The 22,463-nt window shown below is 38.0% G+C and overlaps 1 protein-coding gene across 7 annotated transcripts in view; it reads right to left on the minus strand.

Moving 5' to 3' along the window:
* Positions 1-22,463, minus strand: part of QKI (QKI, KH domain containing RNA binding) — a 138,923-nt gene that overhangs the window by 23,797 nt on the left and 92,663 nt on the right. For all 7 annotated transcript variants that reach the window (XM_065731299.1, XM_065731274.1, XM_065731264.1 and 4 more), the window contains exon 4: positions 21,425-21,568. In XM_065731299.1, the coding sequence (XP_065587371.1) occupies positions 21,425-21,568 (144 nt within the window). The remainder of the gene's footprint in view (positions 1-21,424; positions 21,569-22,463) is intronic.

Raw genomic sequence — 22,463 nt, forward strand, 5'->3', positions numbered from 1 at the left:
TCGTATTTGAATGAATCAACATGATAAAACAATGATTTCTTTAATATAATTTTCTTAGAATGAGAGAATTATATATCAGGCCCATCTTAAATAATTGATTTCCCCATCCTTCCTCTGCTGCTCTACGTACTATTTTAAAAGCCTGCCTCCTCAGCAGAAACAGACACAATGCTAAAGTAACCATTTAGCAGGACACATATTAAAATTTTGATCAAATTTCATTGCAAGAACAAGCCTATACTGGGACAGAAATAAAAAACAATCAAGAATTCTGTGCTTCTATTTGTTGCTGAACTTGGCATATTCTATAGCACTGTATCTGAACAGCTCGTTGCAGACTCTGAACCACGTACTACACTAAAAATTCCTTTAAGTTTTCCTTTTCTGATTTTTTGAACAGCTGAGTAGTACCTGAACCGAGGCTGAAACGCTCAGCAGTAACCAAGCCAAGCTAAATGAATGCTGCATGTCGTATTCACGGAACCATTTGCAATAGGATACTCATAATATTTCTATGTGGGAGCTACTCTGTAGCTTTCCTACTAACCTTAAATGTGAAATGTGTATTGTATCAGCTTTGCAGAGAACTATTAAAAAATGAAATCCATCCTAATAACTCCAGGCTTTTCAAATGATAACTTCCTTCCTTCCTACACATTCACTGCCAGTGCCCTGTACATCAATCATTCAAAACTGAATTCTCGGTTCCAATTCATAAAGATTCTTGAATCTTTCTCATACCAGTCAAAACTCTCTCGTTTTCCCCATTTCTAGATTTCAATCTTGTTCTTCACATCCTTACCCATAAATCTGTTTCAATATTGTTCATACTGCAGTTCTCCGAGCACTTATTATTCTAATCCAATCACTATGAGAAAGCATCTCTTTCCATTTAGATACCTGAAATAAGTACAATGAAACTGACTTTCAGAGACCACAGAATTATCATTTCAAATTCCAGTAGACAAGGTACACACCCGTAAGTAAAAGCGGCTTAAAATATACTCTCTACAACAGGATAAATCACCTGAGCCCCTTAATCCTCTGAACTGTGGAATCTCATGAATATTCCAAAATAATACCCAAATTCACATATTCTTTAACTTAATGGATTATATACTTATACACAGTACTTTGCAACAAAAAAAATCCTTTCATGTGCATAAAAATTATTTACAGAAATAAAAAATAAGATAAAAAAGGAAAAAAAAACAATTAAAAAATAGGAATCACACCTGTATGGGAACTGCTGAATCACGGCCTGAACCACTGATTGGTCACCTGAGGTAAGCACCAAGTCAGCCATGGGGGCACAGGTGAAGGTGATATACCTGTGTGGGTGGAAGGGGTGGAGCCTAGTTCCTCCTCTCTCAAACCCCATTTAAGGGCTGACCACCACCAGGGAAGGATCTCTTCTTGGAGATCCCTCCCATGTGGAGTCCTCTGCAAGCCTTGTCGTCTTAAAGGTGAGCCATCTTCTCTTTTGTATTACCTGTATAACTGTTTATATAGAACTACTTAAAATATACCATCTTCTATACTATTCCCTGGTGGAGTATCATCATTAGGAGTTATTTACCCTACATTTGGCGAGCCAGGCAGCTCTAACTAAATCCATAATGTGCTTTATTTGGAGTATGTTTAAATGGGCCAAGGGGGAGAACGTTACCCCCCTAGAACAGACAATCCCTGGTCTAATTCCAGGATTCATGGGGTCACCCTACTATGGATTGGCATCCGTTATTGAGAAATGGGGACCCATGCGGGTTCCAGGGACTGCCGCTCCTTCTCCATCTTATTTGACTGACTACTTCGTAGGATTAGATAAAGACATACTTGTTACCAAGGAGCGGCGGTTAGCTGCCTCTGCAGTAGCCTGGCCATTAGTAATGGCCATACTCAAGTTAGATGTTGCAAATGTTAATATGGAGACTGAAAATCAGTTATTACGAGACCGTATTGAGAAACTGGAACAACAGCTGGGTACATTAACAACCAAAAAGCCTGGCCTAAATGTCCCCACAAGACAAATAAGGAATATATTGGTAGAAGACACCCCAAAATCAGAGGAAGAAGACTCTGATATGACAGGGGAAAAGATCTCTAAGGCAGATCTCGAAACTCCATCTATGATGGACCCATTCGAGATTCGGCCTATTATAACTCAAAAAACAAAAAAGGTACAGGATAGACCAGCAGGGGTGCCTCCTGACCAATGGCCCCCTGCAGAAACCTGCCTCCATGTGACCGCTCATCCGTATACAGCTAATGAGTTGATGGACCTAGTACAACGGTTCCATCAGAAACCAAGGGAAAGCATACCATCATGGCTCCTAAGGTTATGGGATGCAGGAGCTGAAAGTGTTTTAGTAAATGGAACAGAAATGTCAAAATTAGCATCTATAACGATAAACCCAGCCTTAAGACAAAGATTATATGCAGCTGTCCATTATAATGAGGAAAACCATTCTATTATAGATTGGTTGATGGCTGCATGCCGCTTAACATGGCCCAACAAAACCGATATCCCTCTTAATACTGGTTTGTGGTCCTCTATGGAGGACCTCCAGACCTATATCAGAGAACTGGGTATGAGGGAGGCTCTGTATGCGGACACTTTTGAAAGCCCCGATACGGAAAAATTTACAGCGGGCATGAGAGATCTGATACTACAGCAGGCCCCCTCCCACCTATATGGGATGTTGGTTTCCATATTAAATCCGTTGGTGGCATCAGAAGCCATCGTACAGCAGGCAGCCCAGTTAGTAGCAGACTTAGGGGAGACGGAGCGCGTAAGAACCAGGCGTAATGTTCGTATAGTGGAAGATGCTGAGGCCTTCCCTATTAGAACTAAAAAGCCTGCTCCACGGATGCCCCGATCAGGCCCCGTACGGGTATCCCGGAGGACTATGTTTAATGATCTCATACGGGCTGGGGTTGCATTTACCAAAATTGATGGGCAACCCAACCATGTTTTGTTACAGCTGTGGAAACAGCTTAGAAATGATCAGAAATTTCAGAGTGCTCCCAGAAAATCGGGAGTACGAATTATAGAAAATAATATTGAGTGGCGATTCCACCTGCCATATAATCCAACGGGGGCAGGCCTTATCGAACGTTACAATGGTATTCTCAAGGCTGCCCTGAAGACAGACTCTCAGTCCCTGCAGGGGTGGACAAAGAGACTCCATGAGACCCTGCGGGACCTGAATGAAAGACCTAGAGATGGCAGACCCAGTGCCTTGAAAATGTTACAAACAATATGGGCCTCCCCACTTAGGATCCAAATTACGGGCACCGATAATGAAGTGAAACCTCAGATTGGCAATGAGAACAACCTTCTGCTCCCTGCCCCTGAGGACCTAGAACCAGGTACCAATAGAATAAAATGGCCCTGGAAGGTGCAGGTAGGACCACGATGGTGCGGCCTACTTGCACCTTGGGGGAGATTATTGGAGGTGGGGGGTTCGGTAGCTCCTCCGGTTATAGGTACATGGCCTACTGAAATAATGGTTAACACTCCAGTCTTCATTGCTAAGGGGACCCCTATCATGTCTCTGTGGCAGATCAGGACACCCCCTTTGGTGCCTGATATAGTCGTACAGCCACAGACATCGGGTCAAAGGGTTTGGTACAGGCGACCAGGGCGTGCCCCTGTACAAGCTGAAGTGTTAACCCAAGACAGGAATACGGCCTGTATCTTGCCCTGGAAAGCGGATCTTCCCCTCTTGGTACCTCTAAAACACTTGTATTACTCCCCATAAGTCTATGAATCACCAGAAGGAATCAAAACAATACTGCAGTGTTCCAGAGTTGTTATAAGACCATGTGAAGCATCTGGTGATGGTCTAACCGGGACTGATGACACGTAAGATGGACCTGCACTGTATGATTACATGCTTCCAGTAGATACCACCGAGCACTGGCCCAAAGAAGAGTTCGACGGATGCGCCGATCATCACTCATATCAGATTACATCAGCATGCGTTGCGACGGGCAATTATGTAAGCGTCGCGATGTATTGGGTCTCTGTATCAAGGGGAACTCACCTTATGGTTACTTGATCAGTGGTTCATGTCGTGAAGGGGTGGAGTGTATGGGAACTGCTGAATCACGGCCTGAACCACTGATTGGTCACCTGAGGTGAGCACCAAGTCAGCCATGGAGGCACAGGTGAAGGTGATATACCTGTGTGGGTGGAAGGGGTGGAGCCTAGTTCCTCCTCTCTCAAACCCCATTTAAGGGCTGACCACCACCAGGGAAGGATCTCTTCTTGGAGATCCCTCCCATGTGGAGTCCTCTGCGAGCCTTGTCATCTTAAAGGTGAGCCATCTTCTCTTTTGTATTACCTGTGTAACTGTTTATATAGAACTACTTAAAATATACCATCTTCTATACTATTCCCTGGTGGAGTATCGTCATTAGGAGTTATTTACCCTACACACACCTTAAAAGGGCTGCAAGATTTTTAGACTCTGGAGTTAATACAACTAACTGGTAGTGGTCACAATCCTACTCTTCCCTCACTTTTGCCCTCTTTTACCAAACACCATACCCACATCAGAGCCATATTGACATGTGAATCTGGAAATGCTATTTATTTATTTATTTTAGACCTAAGTAATTTTCTGTCAGATACAGGAGAGCTGAAACTTTCCCAGCATGAAGATGTCGATTAACACAGCTCCGTGTGAAATTAGTATTTAATTCTAAAGATTAGCAGACTAATTTCCAAACTGGTATTGTCTTTTCTAATTGAGGGTGAAGATGCAATTTACCGCTTTACAACCAATGTGTCTTCATATTGAATTATCTCTGCTCATTTTTCTTACTTCTCAACCCAACTCATACAATATTTTTTATTATCTTCTTTTTCCAATTTCTGCCCACTTCTCTTTATTTATATTCATTCTTACTTCCAGTCTTCACTGAAGGAATACTATGACTGCTGCCTTGACCAATGGTACTAATCATGCTCCTCTTACTGTCCACCTTAAACTACGTGAATTATTCTTCCCCCATTTGTAGGTTTGCCCATATGAAGCAGAGGATACAATCTCAGCCATTTGATTACTACTATAAATATTTACTAACATTCATGTTTTGCAGAGACCTTTGAGCTTTGATATTTGCATTCCTTAATAAGAAGCACTGAAAAAAAATCTATTTTAAATCTCTTCTAAAGCATAACCATACTAAACTAGTAATTTTTACACTGTAGGCCACCAACTTTAAATCCACACCAACTACATAGTATATCCAACACTTAGAAAGCTGAGCACTCCAAAAAAAAAATTGATTTACTGATACTGTTGTCAACTTCCTGTATTATATTCTCCTACAGTACCACGTTGACTGAAAACTGATTTTCTTCAGCCAAGAACTGTGTGTCTTGGGAAGATGCTTTTTATTTTCATGTCTCTGCGTGCAGTGTTAATGTTTGCATAACACCATGCAAACTCTGTTCCAAGTTCAGTACCAGTATGCATGCGCAGCTTCCACTCTCAAAGAGCTTATCAAGTCAGTGACTCCATGAAAAGAAATGTAGAAAGATACAAACTTACAGAATCCAAAGACCAGAAGCCAATGTGACAATGTCCTAGAAGCAGCAAAGTTATATGAAAAATGGCAAAAAAATAATTTAAATGATTTTAACAGAAAAGTTAACAGAGTTGTGGAAGTAGATGCTACCATACTAATCTAGAAGAACATGCATCTCTCTTTTGATCTCTGGATGACCAGACCAGCAGTAGCCAAGAACCCTAGAAATATAATAAACTAAACACAGGGAATTTTTCATAGCTTCCCACCCACTTCTTCCACACTGAGGTATTCCCATTTTTCCTACCTTTTATCTGGACAGTCCTCTGTGTGTTCTGCTACTTGTGAGACATTAAGTAAGGCAATTTATCTCTCCAAAATCAGCAGAAAATTTTGGAGGTTACTTCTTTGTTGTTTAGCAAATAAAATCAGGTTATACAAAAGCCTGACAAGTGCTATTTTGTTATGTTCATCCACAAAGTAAGTAGCCAAAGTCTGCAGCCCTGCTCAGCAGTGAAGCAGAAAGGTTTCACTTCTAACTGTTTTAACAGTTGGCATGACAAATTCAGACCTCAGTAAGTCCAACTCAGTTACACCTGAGACAATAATACTCAATTCCTCTACGAAGATTTTTATATACCATACAATTGGATAACAACGCCAAAAGGTTTTTCTCTGCACTGCTCAAGGTAAAAGACAATATGCTTAAAAAAATATCTGCCTTCTATCAGGATGAGGAGATGCATATCCTTCTATCCTTCCTCACAGTTGCATATCCTTCCCTAGAATGAATGAAGATGTGTTTCTGATGAGAATGATGAGAAATTTTTAGGTTATGAAAAACCTTTTAAAAACCCACAAATCATTAAGTAGCAATTCCACCTTTTCCTCACTTTCTACTCAGGGAAGATCTAAGACTATACAAGATCCTAGCAAAGGTAAGGTAGCACAGTGAAGCCCAGATTTCAGTTATAAATAACTATCAGATATCTTTATCTCAATATCTGAATTGGCAAAAGAAGCAAACAAAATCACTGGTTTAAACAGCTCCTGTGCTTTCACTGTTACTTAGGTCCAACTTAGCTGTGCAAGTCAAGCAGAGAGGATGAAAAGCAAGAAGGCACAAGACTGGAACCAAGATAAGGCCCAAGAGAGACCAGCAAGCCTTTGGAACCAAAATCCAGAAATGCAAGAAAAATCAAACAGCATGAGGTTTGAAGACTACATACAAATACCAATGAGTTTTGCAGAGCTGATGTAAGGTATTTGTACTATGTATCTAAATTACTCTGAGTTCAGCCCAGTATTCTGGACTTTTCTCAGTAGCACCGTATTTCCTGCACTTTTTAAAAATGCAAACAGTATAACTATTCACAGTTTCACTCTCAAAAGACACTGCACAAACACTCAGACAGTACCAGTAGATTTTGCTGTAGATCTAAGAAAGAAGTGGTGAGATAAGAGTCAGATGAAATCAATTTACTAGAATTTTTAAGTACATTCAGCCTAGAACACAATATGAGACAACAATACCTTTAAACTAACTTGAAATGAACAGCAAAATTTCAGAGTATCAGTACTACTAAATGCTACTACTCTTGTCTTCATCTAATTTCTTTGGAGATATTTCTAAAGTTTCACAGAAACATTACCCTGAGGCTATGAAACAGAATTTCAGCTGCATCATTAGTAACAGTTTAAGAATTTGTTAGAACTGAGCAGCTGTTCAGCCACTGAATCACCAGCACAGATTTACTATTACAGGATTCTTACTAGTGATGTAAGACTCTTACGTTTTACTGCTAACGTAGTAAAAACAAAAGCCTAAATTACTGACATTACAGCAGTTCCTGCTCTCTTTTTAATTAGTTCATTCACAGTATCTTAATATCAATGAGTTAAGATTTGACATACGTATTTACATAACAAAAATCACAGGGAAACATTTAAGCATTAGTCTGTGAACCTAATGTAAGTTACTTTTGAGAAAAAAATAAAGCTATTCCAAGTATGATAACTTCTACCATACCAATTTTAAAATAAAATATCCAGGAATTCAAGCAAGCTGTGTATCAGCTTCCCCTTTTTCTTTCTGCGAGTGAGCAAATTTCACAGTGGCCAGAAGAACATTAAGCACATGCTTCCGAACAAATAGTGCACAACACTGGTCATCAGTTCTTACTAGCACAGCTGACTTCTTGAGCACAACTGAAGGTTAAGCAAGCATAAGTGATGCTCATCAGTTGAGGCATTTGTGAAAGCAGAAAGTCCATCTTCTCACATTTCAATAGCATTGGTGCTGACAAGGAAGTCAGCAGGTCAAAGCCCAACTCCCTTCAGAGAGAATGCAAGCCTGAGCTGGGAAAATATTTACATGTGACCTGGAAAAAAAACAGTCTGAAGGGCCACAGCACCTTATTTATTTTCAAAAGAAACCTTCACCGCCTCCCTCCCCTACCAGAAGCAGACTTGACAAGTTGTAGTAATAAATATTACATGCAGAGGAAAGTTGAAATCAATAGCAGGTTAATGTTTATTGAAACAATACAGAGAACCATTTTTAATAGCATTATTTGAAAATAGATCTAATCTAGCAAAGGAAATTCAATTTATATTTAGAGCAATCAGATTTTATTTTTTTACTCCAGAGATTCGTTGCAAACTCTGTGTCTGAAAATGTGCTTACTGTACTGCATTTAGCAGAAAGAGTTTAGCCTTAATAAGCTGATAGTCTGCACGGGAGCACGGATCAACTCATTAAGAATGTAAGCAGCTTTCTCTAACAGTCTTCTCTGCTGTTCAGCCTATGCCAGAGAAAGCAAGGATCTCTCCCCTAAAACCCGTAATTTATGAGTTTATTCAAACTCGCCAAATTGCTTTAAGTAAACGCCTCTTATATTTGAAAATTCCCATGGCAACTCATTTAGTTTGGCAGGAAGGCAGACCCAAATTCAATCCTTTTATCCTCCAGCTAAACCACTACAATGGTAATTCTGCTCCGACACTCTGAAGAGACTGCTAATTACTGTACTCCGGTCCCCAGACAGATTTCCCATTCAGATTAAAATGGCTGAGCAGAGCTGAGAACAGGAGCAACACCTTTGTGTACACCAACGGATGTACTTTTTATTGGAGAGGCTCCACCACTGCAAAGACAAAGCAACTCTGAACGAAGTTTGGCAGAAAAAAAACCATTAGGAAGGAAGAAAAAACAAAGAACAGAACAGCAAAGATGACAATTCTGGCAACAACTGCACCGGTTTGACCACTGAAGATATGTGATCACCTCACAAACGAAATGAATTTATCTTCTGTGACTTGCTACTACATACTGCATGTAATAGTTTAAATTACAGCTTGAGGAACTATGTAAAATGCTGCTGCGTGTCGTGTGGTATATCATATAAATTTGTTAAGTGTCCACTCTGTCACTCTGTCACCAGAACGTCTCAATTTTTTTTGAAACCACCCATGCCCTCTCACAGCATTGAGAATTTTTTTCTTCTCTCCTCCTGTCACTTTTAATCAAGAAAGTGAGAAGGAAACTGATTACTGCTTCCTTGCTCTTCTGCTCCAGCTGTTCTTGCTTCCACTCAATGCAAACAGCAGTTCAATTTCGAACAGAATAAACATTTACTGTCTCTGGACCAGTAGCAGAAAAGCAGAATTGTGTGTGGCTGATTTCCACGGGGCTGTCCCATCAAACTCAGAAGTCAAAAGGTGTGCATTTAAACAAGTGCTCATTCTAAAGAACCAGGAACTAGTACGGTATAGTATAGCCATGGCTGCAAACTACCAGATAACACATCTCAGAGAGATAAATACCTGAAAATGAGTTCTCTAACTGACAACGTGTCTTCATTTTGGGGAAAGCCCCCTCTCTTTTGCAGGAGAACAAGGCAAAGATGCATTGTAACGTTTTGAGTACTGAGTACTGACAGAGCTGGCTCCAACCACTCCTCAGTCCCGTGTAACTGCTGCAGCTGGGAAAGCTTTGGCTACAAACGTCACCTCTCTTCCCGCTCTATACTTGATAAATGATTGACCCATCTTTAAATAATTTTCTTCACTTCCTTTCGCTTGTGTAACTGCAACATTAAATAAACCAAAGATTCTATTTTCTCGTGTTTATAACCTGCAGAAGAAACTCATTTACTGACTTGCACTTGTTAAGCTTCTTTAAAGCTACATGCAAGATTTGCCTCCTTGAGTTTTACCAACAAAGTTTGTCTATTCCCGCACTTTTGCTGAATTGCCATAGTACTGCTTAAAATTTTCTACAAGCTTCAGAGACACGAGTACTGACATTCCAACCACATTATTCAACTATACTCCGGTCTACAGATTAAGCAAGGGCAGAATCTCACTCATCATTAACACTCGATAAAAGAGGCTTAAATCTGAAATTAAGTAGCACTTATTCGTGTTGCTGCCATGGGCTTCTCACCAAGGTGGCCAATCTGTCACACAAGATATTAGCATTTGTTTTCAATATTGACTGTCTCTTGTAACACTCTTTAACCGGGCTTCAGAATTTTAATATGCATATAAAACCCATGTAGCCAGCGTTGTGGAGACAAAGCTTAATTCTTATATTTAGCATCCTGTTTCATTCAAATAGCACAGCTGAAAAGACTGCTCTGTCAGCTTCCACTCAAGAGATCTCCATTTATTGCTATAGGCAAAGAACACTTTTTTTTCCTATGATTCAAATTGTTTTGACATTTTCCCATCAGAAACTATTGTTCCAGTGAAATGAAATATTTTCATAGTACAAGTGCTAGATTACCTTTCAAATTCTCCATATGTATGTATGCATTTATTTTCTTTTTTAAACAAGTGTTGCAATTTTGGAATGACGAGCTAAAGTGAACTTTACATCCTGCCATAAAAAGTATTCAATTTAGCTCTGAATGTGTAATTTCAATAGATATTAATCATAATAAAAATAGTGCACTACCTTGGGCTATATTACAGTCAAATATATTATCAAATATATTACAACTGGAATATGTCTGCGAGAAGCTTAAGAAAATATAGACACTAAATCAGCACTATTTGAAAAGAATGGCACAGTGTCAATAGATATTTCACAGATGATGAAATCAGCTACATGCAATGCTTTCTCATTCAATTCAGGGGAACACAACAGAAGTTGTACACATCTCATGGAATGGTAATGGTCAAGAAGTCATTTCTGGGAAAAGTTCTCCATGGAACCATCACTGCAAAAACATTTGGTAGAGATAATGCTCAAAAGTCTGAATCAGTCAACATCAAATTTAAACTATTCTGGGCAGTTCTGTGTGTGTGTGATCACGTTCCCTGTCCCCCTGAAACTTTTTGCAAGTCGTCATCTTCATAAAATTTTCCCTGAAAGAAAACTCTCTCCCATGTAACCTGCAGAATCTGGAGCTAGCTAGCACAGAGATGATATACTGGTGTTCCTAATGCTACTCCAGAAGACATTTAGAGCCACTGCTGTTTCTTCCAAATCAGCCAATGAAATCTTCACAGATCTTACAATGGAATAGCTCCTTACAATTACAAAGGCAAAACAACGTAACAAATCAATAATGTTACATTTCTGTTTCTGAAAACAAAAACAAACAAAACAAACCAAACTTCTATGGCTGCTAGCAAACTTCAGAAACAAAAAGCAGTTGAGCTACACTGTGGCAAGGAATGACATCTTTATCTTAAACATGGAAGCTACTCTTGAGAATAAGAGATTCAGTATATAAAAAAAATCAAAAATAAAAACGGATTGGACATTCATCTGATTAGTGATAAGGAAGAATATGAGCAAACACTATTCTCTTCGTAGCTTCCAAAGGTCTGTCTAGAAATTAACTGGATAGTCATAACTGGTATATACTGACTTCATATTTAGAAGGATATTCCACTGACGTGAAACCATCACTGCTGCACTTCCTAGCATAAAACATCTGTCTACCATGGAAAACACGTAGACAATACTTAGGACAGTCCCCACCTCCAGCATCAGAAACTATAGCCTATACTCATTTTCAATCAACAGGCATGTATCATTTGATCTTGAGCAAGTTTCACCTATAAGAGGCAAAAAATATCCTTCACACAAAGAGGAAATACAAAACTGTATCCCTCTACAATCACTGTCCAGGATTTGTAGCAAACATGAAAATGTGGAAGGTGGACTTCGTGAAGCATCTGAAATCTGGTGTCTGAGATCATACAAGCACAATGCAGCTAAGAGATCTGGATCTCAGAATCGAAATAGCTGCTAGTACTACTGAAAGATTCCTTTTATGTTCAATGGGATAAATCTACCCTGAGAAAGAAGTGGCAAAACCACCAGGAGCTCCAGCAAAGCTTTCTGAATTCTGCGCGTGGAAACTTGATCTTTAAAGCAAGATGAAATGTACTTTGTTAGCCCTACCAATACAGAAAGTTGGAAAATACAGTTCTGAAAATGCTTACTAAAATATATGAGAAAAAAATAGCAGAAAATAACTAATTTCCAACAATACACAAGAAAATGAACTTGACAAAGACTTAAAAACTTCTCACTAATTTCTGCAACGTCACTTTCCAGAAACATCACATCTTTCCAGGACAGTCTGCCAGTCCTAAGTTTAACTTAAAAGCATGTTACTAATGGCCCAGTCCAGTATGACTTAAGCTATTTAAAATAGTTACCTCCAGCCTCTCACAGCATGCTCACCTATCTCCTGATAAGAGAGTCCAGAACATTCCTACATTAATATCTTAGCCTATAAGCAAAATATTAAAGAAAATCTCATTAGTCCTATACTGCATGCTCAAATATTTCTGTACTGTTTTAAAAAAAAGTTTTATACAGAACAGTAGGTGGAAAATCCTGATCACTTTCCCAAACATTAGAATTTTCTGCAATCTGACGTCAAAATAGCATAATGAAGAGAGGCTTGATGAGTATAAATCATCAGTCAGCATAAGACTACAGATGTTTGTATGACAAGCTTTATTTTTGTATAATTAGACATCTAGATTTCAAAACGAACACTGGCAATATAGCACGCTTTAAATAGCTTGAAAAGGGAAGCGCTTCCTGGTTACTTTATTTTTACTGCAAATGAAAATCTTTTTAATTCTAAGATTCTTCCAGAAAGCACTCCTAAGAACACTCTCAGATAAAGCAATCTGACCTCCTTAATATATTCCAGTTAATACTAAGTATGAAAACGTGTTAGAAGTGCAGGACAAATGACTCTATGCTATCTCTTCAAGAACCACAATCTTACAAACAATATTTCTTCCACTTAGGGTAAATTCAAGGCTGTGGTTTCAAAAAAAAAAAAAAAAAAAAAAAAAAAACCAACAAAAAACAATCACCACCAACAATAACAACTAAAACAACCAAATAAAACAAAGTAAGTAAAATAAAAACCTAAAAGACTAATGGCAACTAGAAATGAAAGGTAAGAAAAACAATGCATGTTTAGTTTGTTGCAGTTTTCTCATCACCTTTAATGACACAGACAGAAGGAATCATAGCTTCTTAATATATTCCCAGCATAAGGGGAGAAACACCTTAGCAAGATTTTAGAGAGTATTTCAGTTGGCAGGGACCTTCTGCCTGACTATTTCTGGACTAATGAAAATTTAAAGCCTGTTATTAAGGACATCGTCCAGACAACTCCCAAACACTGACGAGCAGCAAGCATCTCTCTAGAAAGGAAGCCTGTTCCACTCTTTGACCACTCTCATGGTAGAGGCTGGCTCTGTTATATTCCCTTGCATCACATCGATAGTTCCCAGGATCCAGCATTCTGCTTCAGTGTTTCCCCTCCTCACAGAGCTGCAGAGAGCAATGAGGTCACTTCTCAGCCTCCTCTCTTCCAGACTGGACAACTGCAGTGCCTTCAGCCTCTCTCCTCATGCACAGGACATGCCTTCCAGCCCTGTTACCAGCTTTGGCACATCCTCTGGACACTTTCAAGGTCCTTAACACCTTTTCTATCTTGCATAGACCAGAACTGCACACGATGTTCAAGGTGAGGCTGCACCAGCACTAAATATAGTGGGAGAATCACCACTTTTGACCGGCTGGGTATGCTGTGTTTAATACATTCTAAAATGCAGCTCACCCTCTTGGCTGCCAGCAGTGCTCTGATTCATGTTGAGCTTGCTGTCAAATAGCACCCCCAAATCCCCAGAGCTTTAACAAGGTTTTATATGAAGACTCTAGCATATAAATTCTGTTCCAAAACCATCAAAAGAAAAATAACAAAGAAGTGGAAGAAGTCTAAAGATGCACAGGAAGAACACTTGAGAATAGAGAAAACAAGGGGAAAAAATGGGAAGAAGAATGAAAAAAGAACCACAAAATTTAACTACCAGGATAGGTCACTGCCATCACAGTGCCATCTACCAAACCAAAGAGATTAAGTACATTTTCTGAAATACAGAGAAAATTATTAAAAAGCTAATTATCATTCCCAATCTGTGCGTAAATTTGCATTGGAATTGCATGTGTCTACTGACTTTTAGGCACAAAAAATGTTGTTTCTCTTTGGGAAGACAATTTCATTAATTTCTTGAGGCCTTTTTCAGAAATGGCATTAAATTGTTTCCTAAGTTATGGACGGTGACACTTTTAAACTAAGAACAAAACAAAAACAAAACAAAAACAAAACAAAACAAAAACCAAACTAAAACAAAACTGAAGGTGGCAGACACCTCCAGTTGAGGCACTCTCCAACTGTAGGTAGGCACAAATAACTGATATTCCTAGGTTCTATAAACCATGAAAAAGTCTGGAAGAAGTTTCAGAGTACAGCTTAATTAAGATAGAAGTAACTGATGGAGAAGCTTTCTTCCCTAATTAGTGTAAGAAAAGCCTAGGAAAGACAAGAATCAATATATACAGCCACTCAAGTTATAATCTAATTCAGCTAGTTCTGTTTAAGTAGATGTATCTGATGACTACACGTCAGAATCTGTAAACATATAACTAGAAATGTACCTGCACAGATGACCATAAATTTACATTACCTTTTCATTTTTTTCCCATCATTTTGAATTCCATCCATGCAATTTCAAAATTATTCTAATGATTAATATTAGCCTTCCTATTAGCACTATGAAAATCACTTCATAGGAGTTGAGGAATTTAACAGTTTAAACAAGATTTAATTCAATTAAGCTGCAAATGACCTAGATTTCTTGCAGTAAATATGGTCTGAAAAATCACTAGCATTGACAGATACTTTTTGGATGATAACGAGCTACAGTTCTACAGTTTCCACCACTGTATACAAAGACAGAGAGAGCTATTTTCACACTTGCAGCTGCCCTGAAACAATTTTTTTTTAGATAGTCAACACTAGGCAAAGCTCAAAAATTTAACACTGCAGTGACAAGACAAATAGAATACTTTGTAAGTACTTCAAGTACTCTGCAATTTAACTATTTTAGGAGATCCTCACTTTTAAGACTGAGGTTTGTACATAAAAACTCTCAGAGGAGTAAGATTTTTAAAGTAGATGTCAGAATTTACTTACAGACTGCTCAACATAATGTAATCAGTATTGATCTTGCTAGTAAGCTATTGAAATTACCAGTACTGGGCACTAGTAGGCTTTTCTCTTTTTTTTCCCCACTGTCATTTTCTGTTACACCACGTTTCTGATTATTTTGTTCTCATCAGCAGGTGAACATGCTCACAGATCTATGGAAGTCTAGGTATACCTATGGGTGGTTTGCTGCAATCACAGCTGCCACTGTTCTGGTTGGCAAAGAGTTAATTTCTTCCACAGAGACTTACATGATACTGTGCTTTTAATCTTTGATGGAAACAGCGGTGATAACACACCAACCTTTTAAGCTGTTGCAGAGCAGTGCTTATGGACAGCCAAGGACTCATCAGCTCCTCAACCTAGCCTAACAGGATGCCAAAGGGATGTCCCATACAATATCGTGTCATGCTCCGCTGAGGCAAAGGAGGAAGGGGGGGGATGTGCAAAGTGATGGCATTTGTTTTCCCAAGAAACTGTTAGGCATGAGCCCCGTTTTCCTGAAAGATGTTTACAACTACCTGCTGACAAGAAGCTAAGAAATTCCTTGTTCCACTTTCCAGTTCTCTCCCTGGTCTCACTTCAGGACAATGAATGAGTGGCTGTGTGGTGCTAAGCTGCCTGCCAGGGTTAAACTGCAGTACCCTGGTCTGTGTGTTCCCATTCCATCACGTCTGTCAGTGCTAAAGCAGAACTGATCCTGCAGCAAGTCAGTTAATCCAAGGTTAAGCAGTCCACCAAGTGGACACACTAAACGATCAGACGAAGGCCAGTACCCTCTGATGTAAAACAGGAAACAAGAACAGCAAATCATTGAGGAATGGCAGGACTGCAGCAGTCCTCGGTTCAAAATGTCATGGAAAAACTACGTCTGCTTCATACTACTAAAAATAATGCTCTATCACTTTCTCCTTCACATCAAAAAGTCTACCACTTCTTATTCAGCTGTCCAATCCCAAAAAGCTCATCTGCTTCATCATCTTCCCTACAGAGTTGCTCTTTTGAAGACATACATGGTACGCACTGCAAGAGACTTGTATCTGAATCAACAAACAGACACAATGAAGGAATTTCCCAAATGTCTTTAAAGACAGCAGTGACCTTTTTTTGCTACTGTATCAATTACTAATTTCATAACTTTAATTGAACAAGCAGCAAACAGTATAATGCACACTTGGACCAACATTTCAACAGAGACTACAGAAGGCATCACTATATTCTCTCTTATGAAAGCAAAAACATAAAACCAGCATAGCATGCAAGAATGAAATATAAAGAGCTATTCAGGGAACTCAAACTTGCATGTAGAATTTATTGTGTTGGATTTTTTTTTTGATGGCTAAGACAAAGGAAATGTCTTCCCAATATCATTCAAATTTTAGATTTTCCCAGTTTTAGCTACAGGATGGGATATAATGCATAGCATTATTATGATATCTTTCCCCCTACTTTTTTTTTTTTTCCCTTTACTAAAGCTAAGGCAGGAATAAAACTCTTTCTACTGCATTGGGCTTTTGCTATCAAATTCATTCTTGAGTATGGAATGCAGCAAACACAAATGCCAGGGTAAAAATACAGACATTCTGCAGAAAACTGAAAGTAAACCACAACTAAAATTTGCAACTACACTAACAGAAGAATTCTGCTTTTTTTCTTTTTAATAGAAGAGTCCCACTTTATCACATCTGCTATGAGCAGTTTTTGGGAAAGAAACTCTTTAATGTTTTTAAATAATCCATCTGAAAACAACACCACATTCTGCCAGAACTGTTGTCCCTTTATTATATTCTCTCCAATTGTTTGACTTATAGTCCCGTTTGTGACTAAAAACATAAACATTAAAGTAACATTTCTAGCAATAAAGAGTAAACAAGGAGGACAGCCAATACTTACATACTAAGCATGACTACAAAGGACACTCCAATTTGTAGAAGCTACGTTACATTACACATGTAACACCAGATGAAATACTGTAATGTCACTTTCTGTTGCTGCTTTGATAAGGACTATAGCCAACATTTGGAAGAAGTCAGTCTATACGTAAGATCCTTTTATGTTAAGAGCCAAGCTACCATGGAGAAAAGTTGTTATTAGTAAAACAAGCCATTCAGTATCACCATGAAAGGCTTGTACTGTGTTTCTCTAACGTTTCTTCACAAGGTAAAGCAACAGACATTGAATAAGAGACCACATCCCATTTAACTCAGATATTTTTGTTTAACTACTGGGTCACTGATGTTTATTTTAGCCGTGTCTGTATTATATCTTCATAGAAAGCTCTACTTTGCTGATGTTTTTGTTGGCATACTATGCTTTAAGACACTGAACATAAGGGAGAATAGCAAGTTCTCAAAGTCCATGGTGCTTACAGTGATTTATTTGGTATTTCATTTTTTATTTAGTTATTTTTCATCAAAGAAACAAGATGGTTAACATCTTCAAGGTGAAAATCAAATGCTAGTCCTCCAGATTGCTACCCAGTATTTCTTTTATTATTATTATTTTTTGCCTTCTATTATATGGAAAATAATCATCCATCGTTTTACAAAGTGTTATCTGCTTTAATCTTCCAACTTAATTCTTAAGGTTTTTCCAAGTCCCAGTTTTGCTACAGTTGATACTGAAAGCAACCATCATCAGCATGACCTTCTCTTGTTCTTGATGATCTAGAATTCGGTGGCAACTTTGTGAGGACATTTTTATTAGAGCACAGTTAAACTGCTTATTATTATTATTTTTTAAACAGCCAGCATTTCTTATTGTACAGTCCTGGTTAACACAGCTCCTAAGCACTCTGTTCCCCATTCCTACTTTCACTTTCCCAGTAGTACTTCGCACTTAACCTTATCAGCCCCTCAGGCCAAAATAAATTCACCCAATAGTAAAAACCTTGACTCAAGAAGATTCAATCAATCACTTCCAGCAACTGCTTTGGCCTCTTGGGCAAATTTCAGGTACTTCCACAGCTGTTCTCATTCTGATTTTTTTCTTCCTTTTACTACTCCATTATTTGTTAAGCATAGCCATCTTCTACTGTTTATGAAAACAATCTCTGAAAGAGTGCATGCTTTAATTTCATTATTTCCCAGTTTCACTAACTCCTATTTATTTAGCCTTCAAAACAGCTGACTGGAAATAAGCTATAGTAATGTCAGCAACTATGATATTGTTAAAGGACAGTGACAGCAATTAATCCATCAGTCTTCATTTCAGCTTGGTATTTCTGTTTTCGCATTTGAGGCTGTGCAGATCCACAAAGTTTTTATGAAATGTGACCCAAAGACCATTACAATTAATTTCCAATTTCTGCTTCTCTATTATTCATTTATTTGTATCTCCTTATGAGCTTATGTTGTAAATCTTTGTGTGGAAAGCATGCTCTTGTTACTGCTTTATTTTGCATTGTTTCCTTACTCCTCTTTTACATTTATCAGCTACAACATAAACATCAGTACTATGCAGGATGTATTGCTGAATTTAAAAACGAAGATACTTTTCCTCATACTGTGCAGGTAAATTTAATGATGTTCAAGACTATTAAGTCTAAAAATACAGGCAAGAGTCATATGTACTAACAAAATAATACAATCTTCTACTTAAAACAGCCTTTCCCACACATTACAAACTTGAAATACTGTTTCAGTAGTGGCAAGCAAAGTATCCAGTCTGAGAGGGAACACTCACTGTTATGTAGTTGTCTTCATACAATAAGAGAGACAGCAACTAAGCAGGACTAAAGCTGCTCTTACACACTGATCCCAGACTGAATTAGAAGCCACTCAGTCTCCTCCTCCAGGCTGACCAAACTGAGATTTGCTCCTCATATGTTTTGCCCTCTGGACCCTTATCCACCTTCACAGCACTACTTTGGACACTTAACAGTTGTGTATCTTCCTTACATTATGGTGCCCAAAACTGCACGCAGTACTCAGGAACAATCACTCTCTTCAGCAGGTATCAATTTAGATGCCCGTAGTTTTATGTCCTTCTTATATTGTGGCATCCTGAACTGTTCACAGTGCTGGAGGTGAGGCTGCACAGCTCAGAACAGAGCGGGATAACCCCTTCCCTCACCTGGCTGGCAGTGCTGGGACTGAAGCACCCAAGGGTACAGTTGGCCCTTTGGGCTGCCATGGCACACTGCTGAGCCCTGTGGAACGCCACTAGCGACTGGCTGCCAGCCTGATGTAAACCCTTTACTGAAACTCTCTGAGCTTGAACCATCAGCCAATTGTTCACCTATCGCTTTATGTTGCTATATAGTTATACAGTTTATTCAATGTATCTTGGAACATTAAATAATCCAGTATCCAAAATAATCATTCAACATCTTTAATAGTAAGATACAATTACCTGATTTACAGTGATGTAGTATGACATCTGTCCCCTTACGTAAAACACACTGCACTTTTTTGTACTTTCTGCAATTGTACAAGCCAGACTATCTTTTGTCTATCCTCTGAAAGAACTACCCCTCTTTACTGAACTCTTGCAAATAACAAATAAACACTCAAAGCTCTAAAAATGAGGAGAGAAGAGATCAATAACCCGTAGGATACACTTTAGAAAGAGACATAAGGACAGAACAGGTCAATGTGTTCCCCAAAGCCTGCAAGACTGCTTTATTCTTCCTGTTTTTCTTTAGAGAAAAACATGAAAGAAGCAGTACTTTAAGATCTTGCAGGTATAGATAATAACCAATATCTCACTGAAGTATGGGAAAAGGAAAAGAATTAGTTTTTAGAGAACCTGAAGTACAGCAAATAAGTATCAACTTTCCTATCAAAGAAATGTAAATTTACTGGAAAAAATAAAGATGTCAGCCTTTCTCCTTTCTCGCCAGGGACTAAAATGGCTTGTTCAGCCAATCTGTCTCAAGTTATCCTTTTTATTTCTTAAGATAAATTGTCAAAAAAAGGGAATTAACAAAATCATATCCACAAGGAAAAATATCACTAGTGATTCAAATTTTTCAAGATAAGAAGTAATACTTTCACTACTGAGGTAGCTTCTTTTCCCCCAAGTACCTTCAAATGAAAATGTTTTAATATGCTTGTTTGTGTACTGTTGCTATAAAAAGTAGCTGTTTTTTTTTTATCTATTGAGCATAACAGGTTGTTTCAAGAAATCATCTCTACCTCAAACTTGCTTTTCTAAAATATATTTTAGATGTATCTCAGAAAATGAAAGCATTATCAATACATGGTAAGGATGTGATTTGGTTTCCTCTCCCACATAATCTCAAATTCTATCCCAGGCTGGATGAAAAAAAAATCTGATACATTTTTTATTTTTTTTCCCCAGAATCATTTCTAATCCTCTGACTATTTTTGGAAACAATACAATTACAGATGGTCTTTTTGGTAGCTTTTATATATTTACTTATTTTTTTATTGCTTCTGCTATCACAAGCTTCCTCATAGCCAGTCTCTATTCAAGCACTCACAATTGTTTGTCATTTTAATATTGAGTGCCACTCTCCTTCCCAGGATGGATTCATTTTCAACTCATAAGGCAAAAATTTCCTCCAACGAAAAAGATTCCGTTTATTTTTATCATGATAACATGATGCTAAAGTGGTGATAAAAATCAGCACTAGATGGAAGACACTTGCATGGAATGCACCTCGCTGCCCTGCTGAGACACCTTGCTTTGAGTGAGAATACAGAGCAAACCTGAGAGAAAGGTTCACACATGGTAATTCTGTTCCCTGCAAAAGTTAAAACCTTTGAAGATTTTTTTTTTAAACTTTTTTTTAACTTTCAAAAGTTAAAGCCATCTAACTAGGCAGAAGGCAGATAATGTTATCAGGGAATAAGGAAGACAGTCCACTTTCTAGCTCTACAATATTTATTTTTCCAGAATATCAGTTATGGCAGTGTTTTAATACTGTATTCCTGAGGGGTTTTGTTCTTTCTGGAAGAACATTTAATACAGTGATTTGAGAAAACATGCTTTCTTTTCTTAAGTGTCAGAATCATCTCAAACAAACCAAAACATCTAATTTTCCAAGCCTTAAAGCAAAACATCCTCATATTGAAAGAAGGTAAGAAAGCTAATGCTTGCAGTAGTTCAGCACTATTTTACAAAGGTTACAAGGACTTCCTATATGTGTATCTTGAAAAAGTAGAAAAACTAACATCTCATGAAAGAATTATTCTGATCTGACGAATAATTTGATCAGGGATGAGACTTTCAAGATCATTACAGTATTAGAAAATAATATCTAAATTTTACTTCAGGGTGCCACTGTGGAGGTTTTCTATTAATGCTGACACATTAATTATTTTTCAAAAATAACTCCTGGAAATATAAACCAAAGACTTGCATACACAAATACTTACTGCAGGTATCAGTAACTTTTTCACTTCTTCAACAGCCCTCTTCAGTTTTATTTCTGCTCTGTTTTGAGCATCCTCCACAGTGATAAGTACATGCAAATCTTCATTCAGGTGTTCCCAGTTGGGCTTGCCTCGGTTCTGTTCTTCCTAAAATACAAACCAAAGAAGCTATGAAGCATTGCTACATTCTGTATAAAACAAGCAAATAAACAGCAGATAAGCTCATTTATGTGAAGAGCATGAACTGTATTTTCAACAAAAGGCAGGAAAAAGGAACAGTATCCTTGATACTGTGAAGACAATTCTGTTGGTATTTTTTTTTTTTGTGGTTATTTAACAAGAGCTTAGTTTTTGAAATATCTTTCAGAATTTTTTTTTTTTGTATTTCGGAACCACTTAAAAAAAAAAAGCTGTGATTCTGTACAGTATGTTTCTCAACCCAAGGAACAGGAACACAAAGTACTACAGAAACACTATTGCTTCCATTACTCTCTTCAGCCTTCCAAAGGTTAAACAGGCTAAAACATACTTGTAATTTATGAAACCTAGTATTTTCAAGAAAAGTGAAACAGACATCATACACAGAGTTCATTTGATCTTCCCCGAAGGACAAGGAGAGAGTGTGATTCTTCAGTGTCAAGGACTGCTTTCTGATACTCATGCAAGAAAAGTTAAAAAAAAATTCATAAGGGAACATAAGTTGTAATTTTCAAAACAGAACTACATATAATGGATGAAAGCAGAAAATGAGGAGGAGGTAACAAGGCTACTTAAATACTGATTGCAGAAGACCAAATAACAAGACAGTCACCATGACACAGGTACTCTGTTACATCAGTGGTATTAACAATCTCAAAAATGACTCTTAGTAGTAGTTTTGGAGGAAGAGGAAAACATGTTATTTTTTTCTTTTTGTAAGAAACACTTCTAGACAGCAGATATCAGTATATTTAACTTACACATTCTCTTACCCATTCTTTCAAAAATAAAATTAATGTGACAGAAGAAACTTTCCAACTCCATAGTGAAGTAAACTAGCTAA

The sequence above is a fragment of the Cyrtonyx montezumae genome, unplaced genomic scaffold (assembly GCF_038088225.1).
Source record: "Cyrtonyx montezumae isolate F1298 unplaced genomic scaffold, pur_monq_1.0 scaffold_0, whole genome shotgun sequence".
In the NCBI taxonomy this organism is placed as follows: Eukaryota; Metazoa; Chordata; class Aves; order Galliformes; family Odontophoridae; genus Cyrtonyx; species Cyrtonyx montezumae.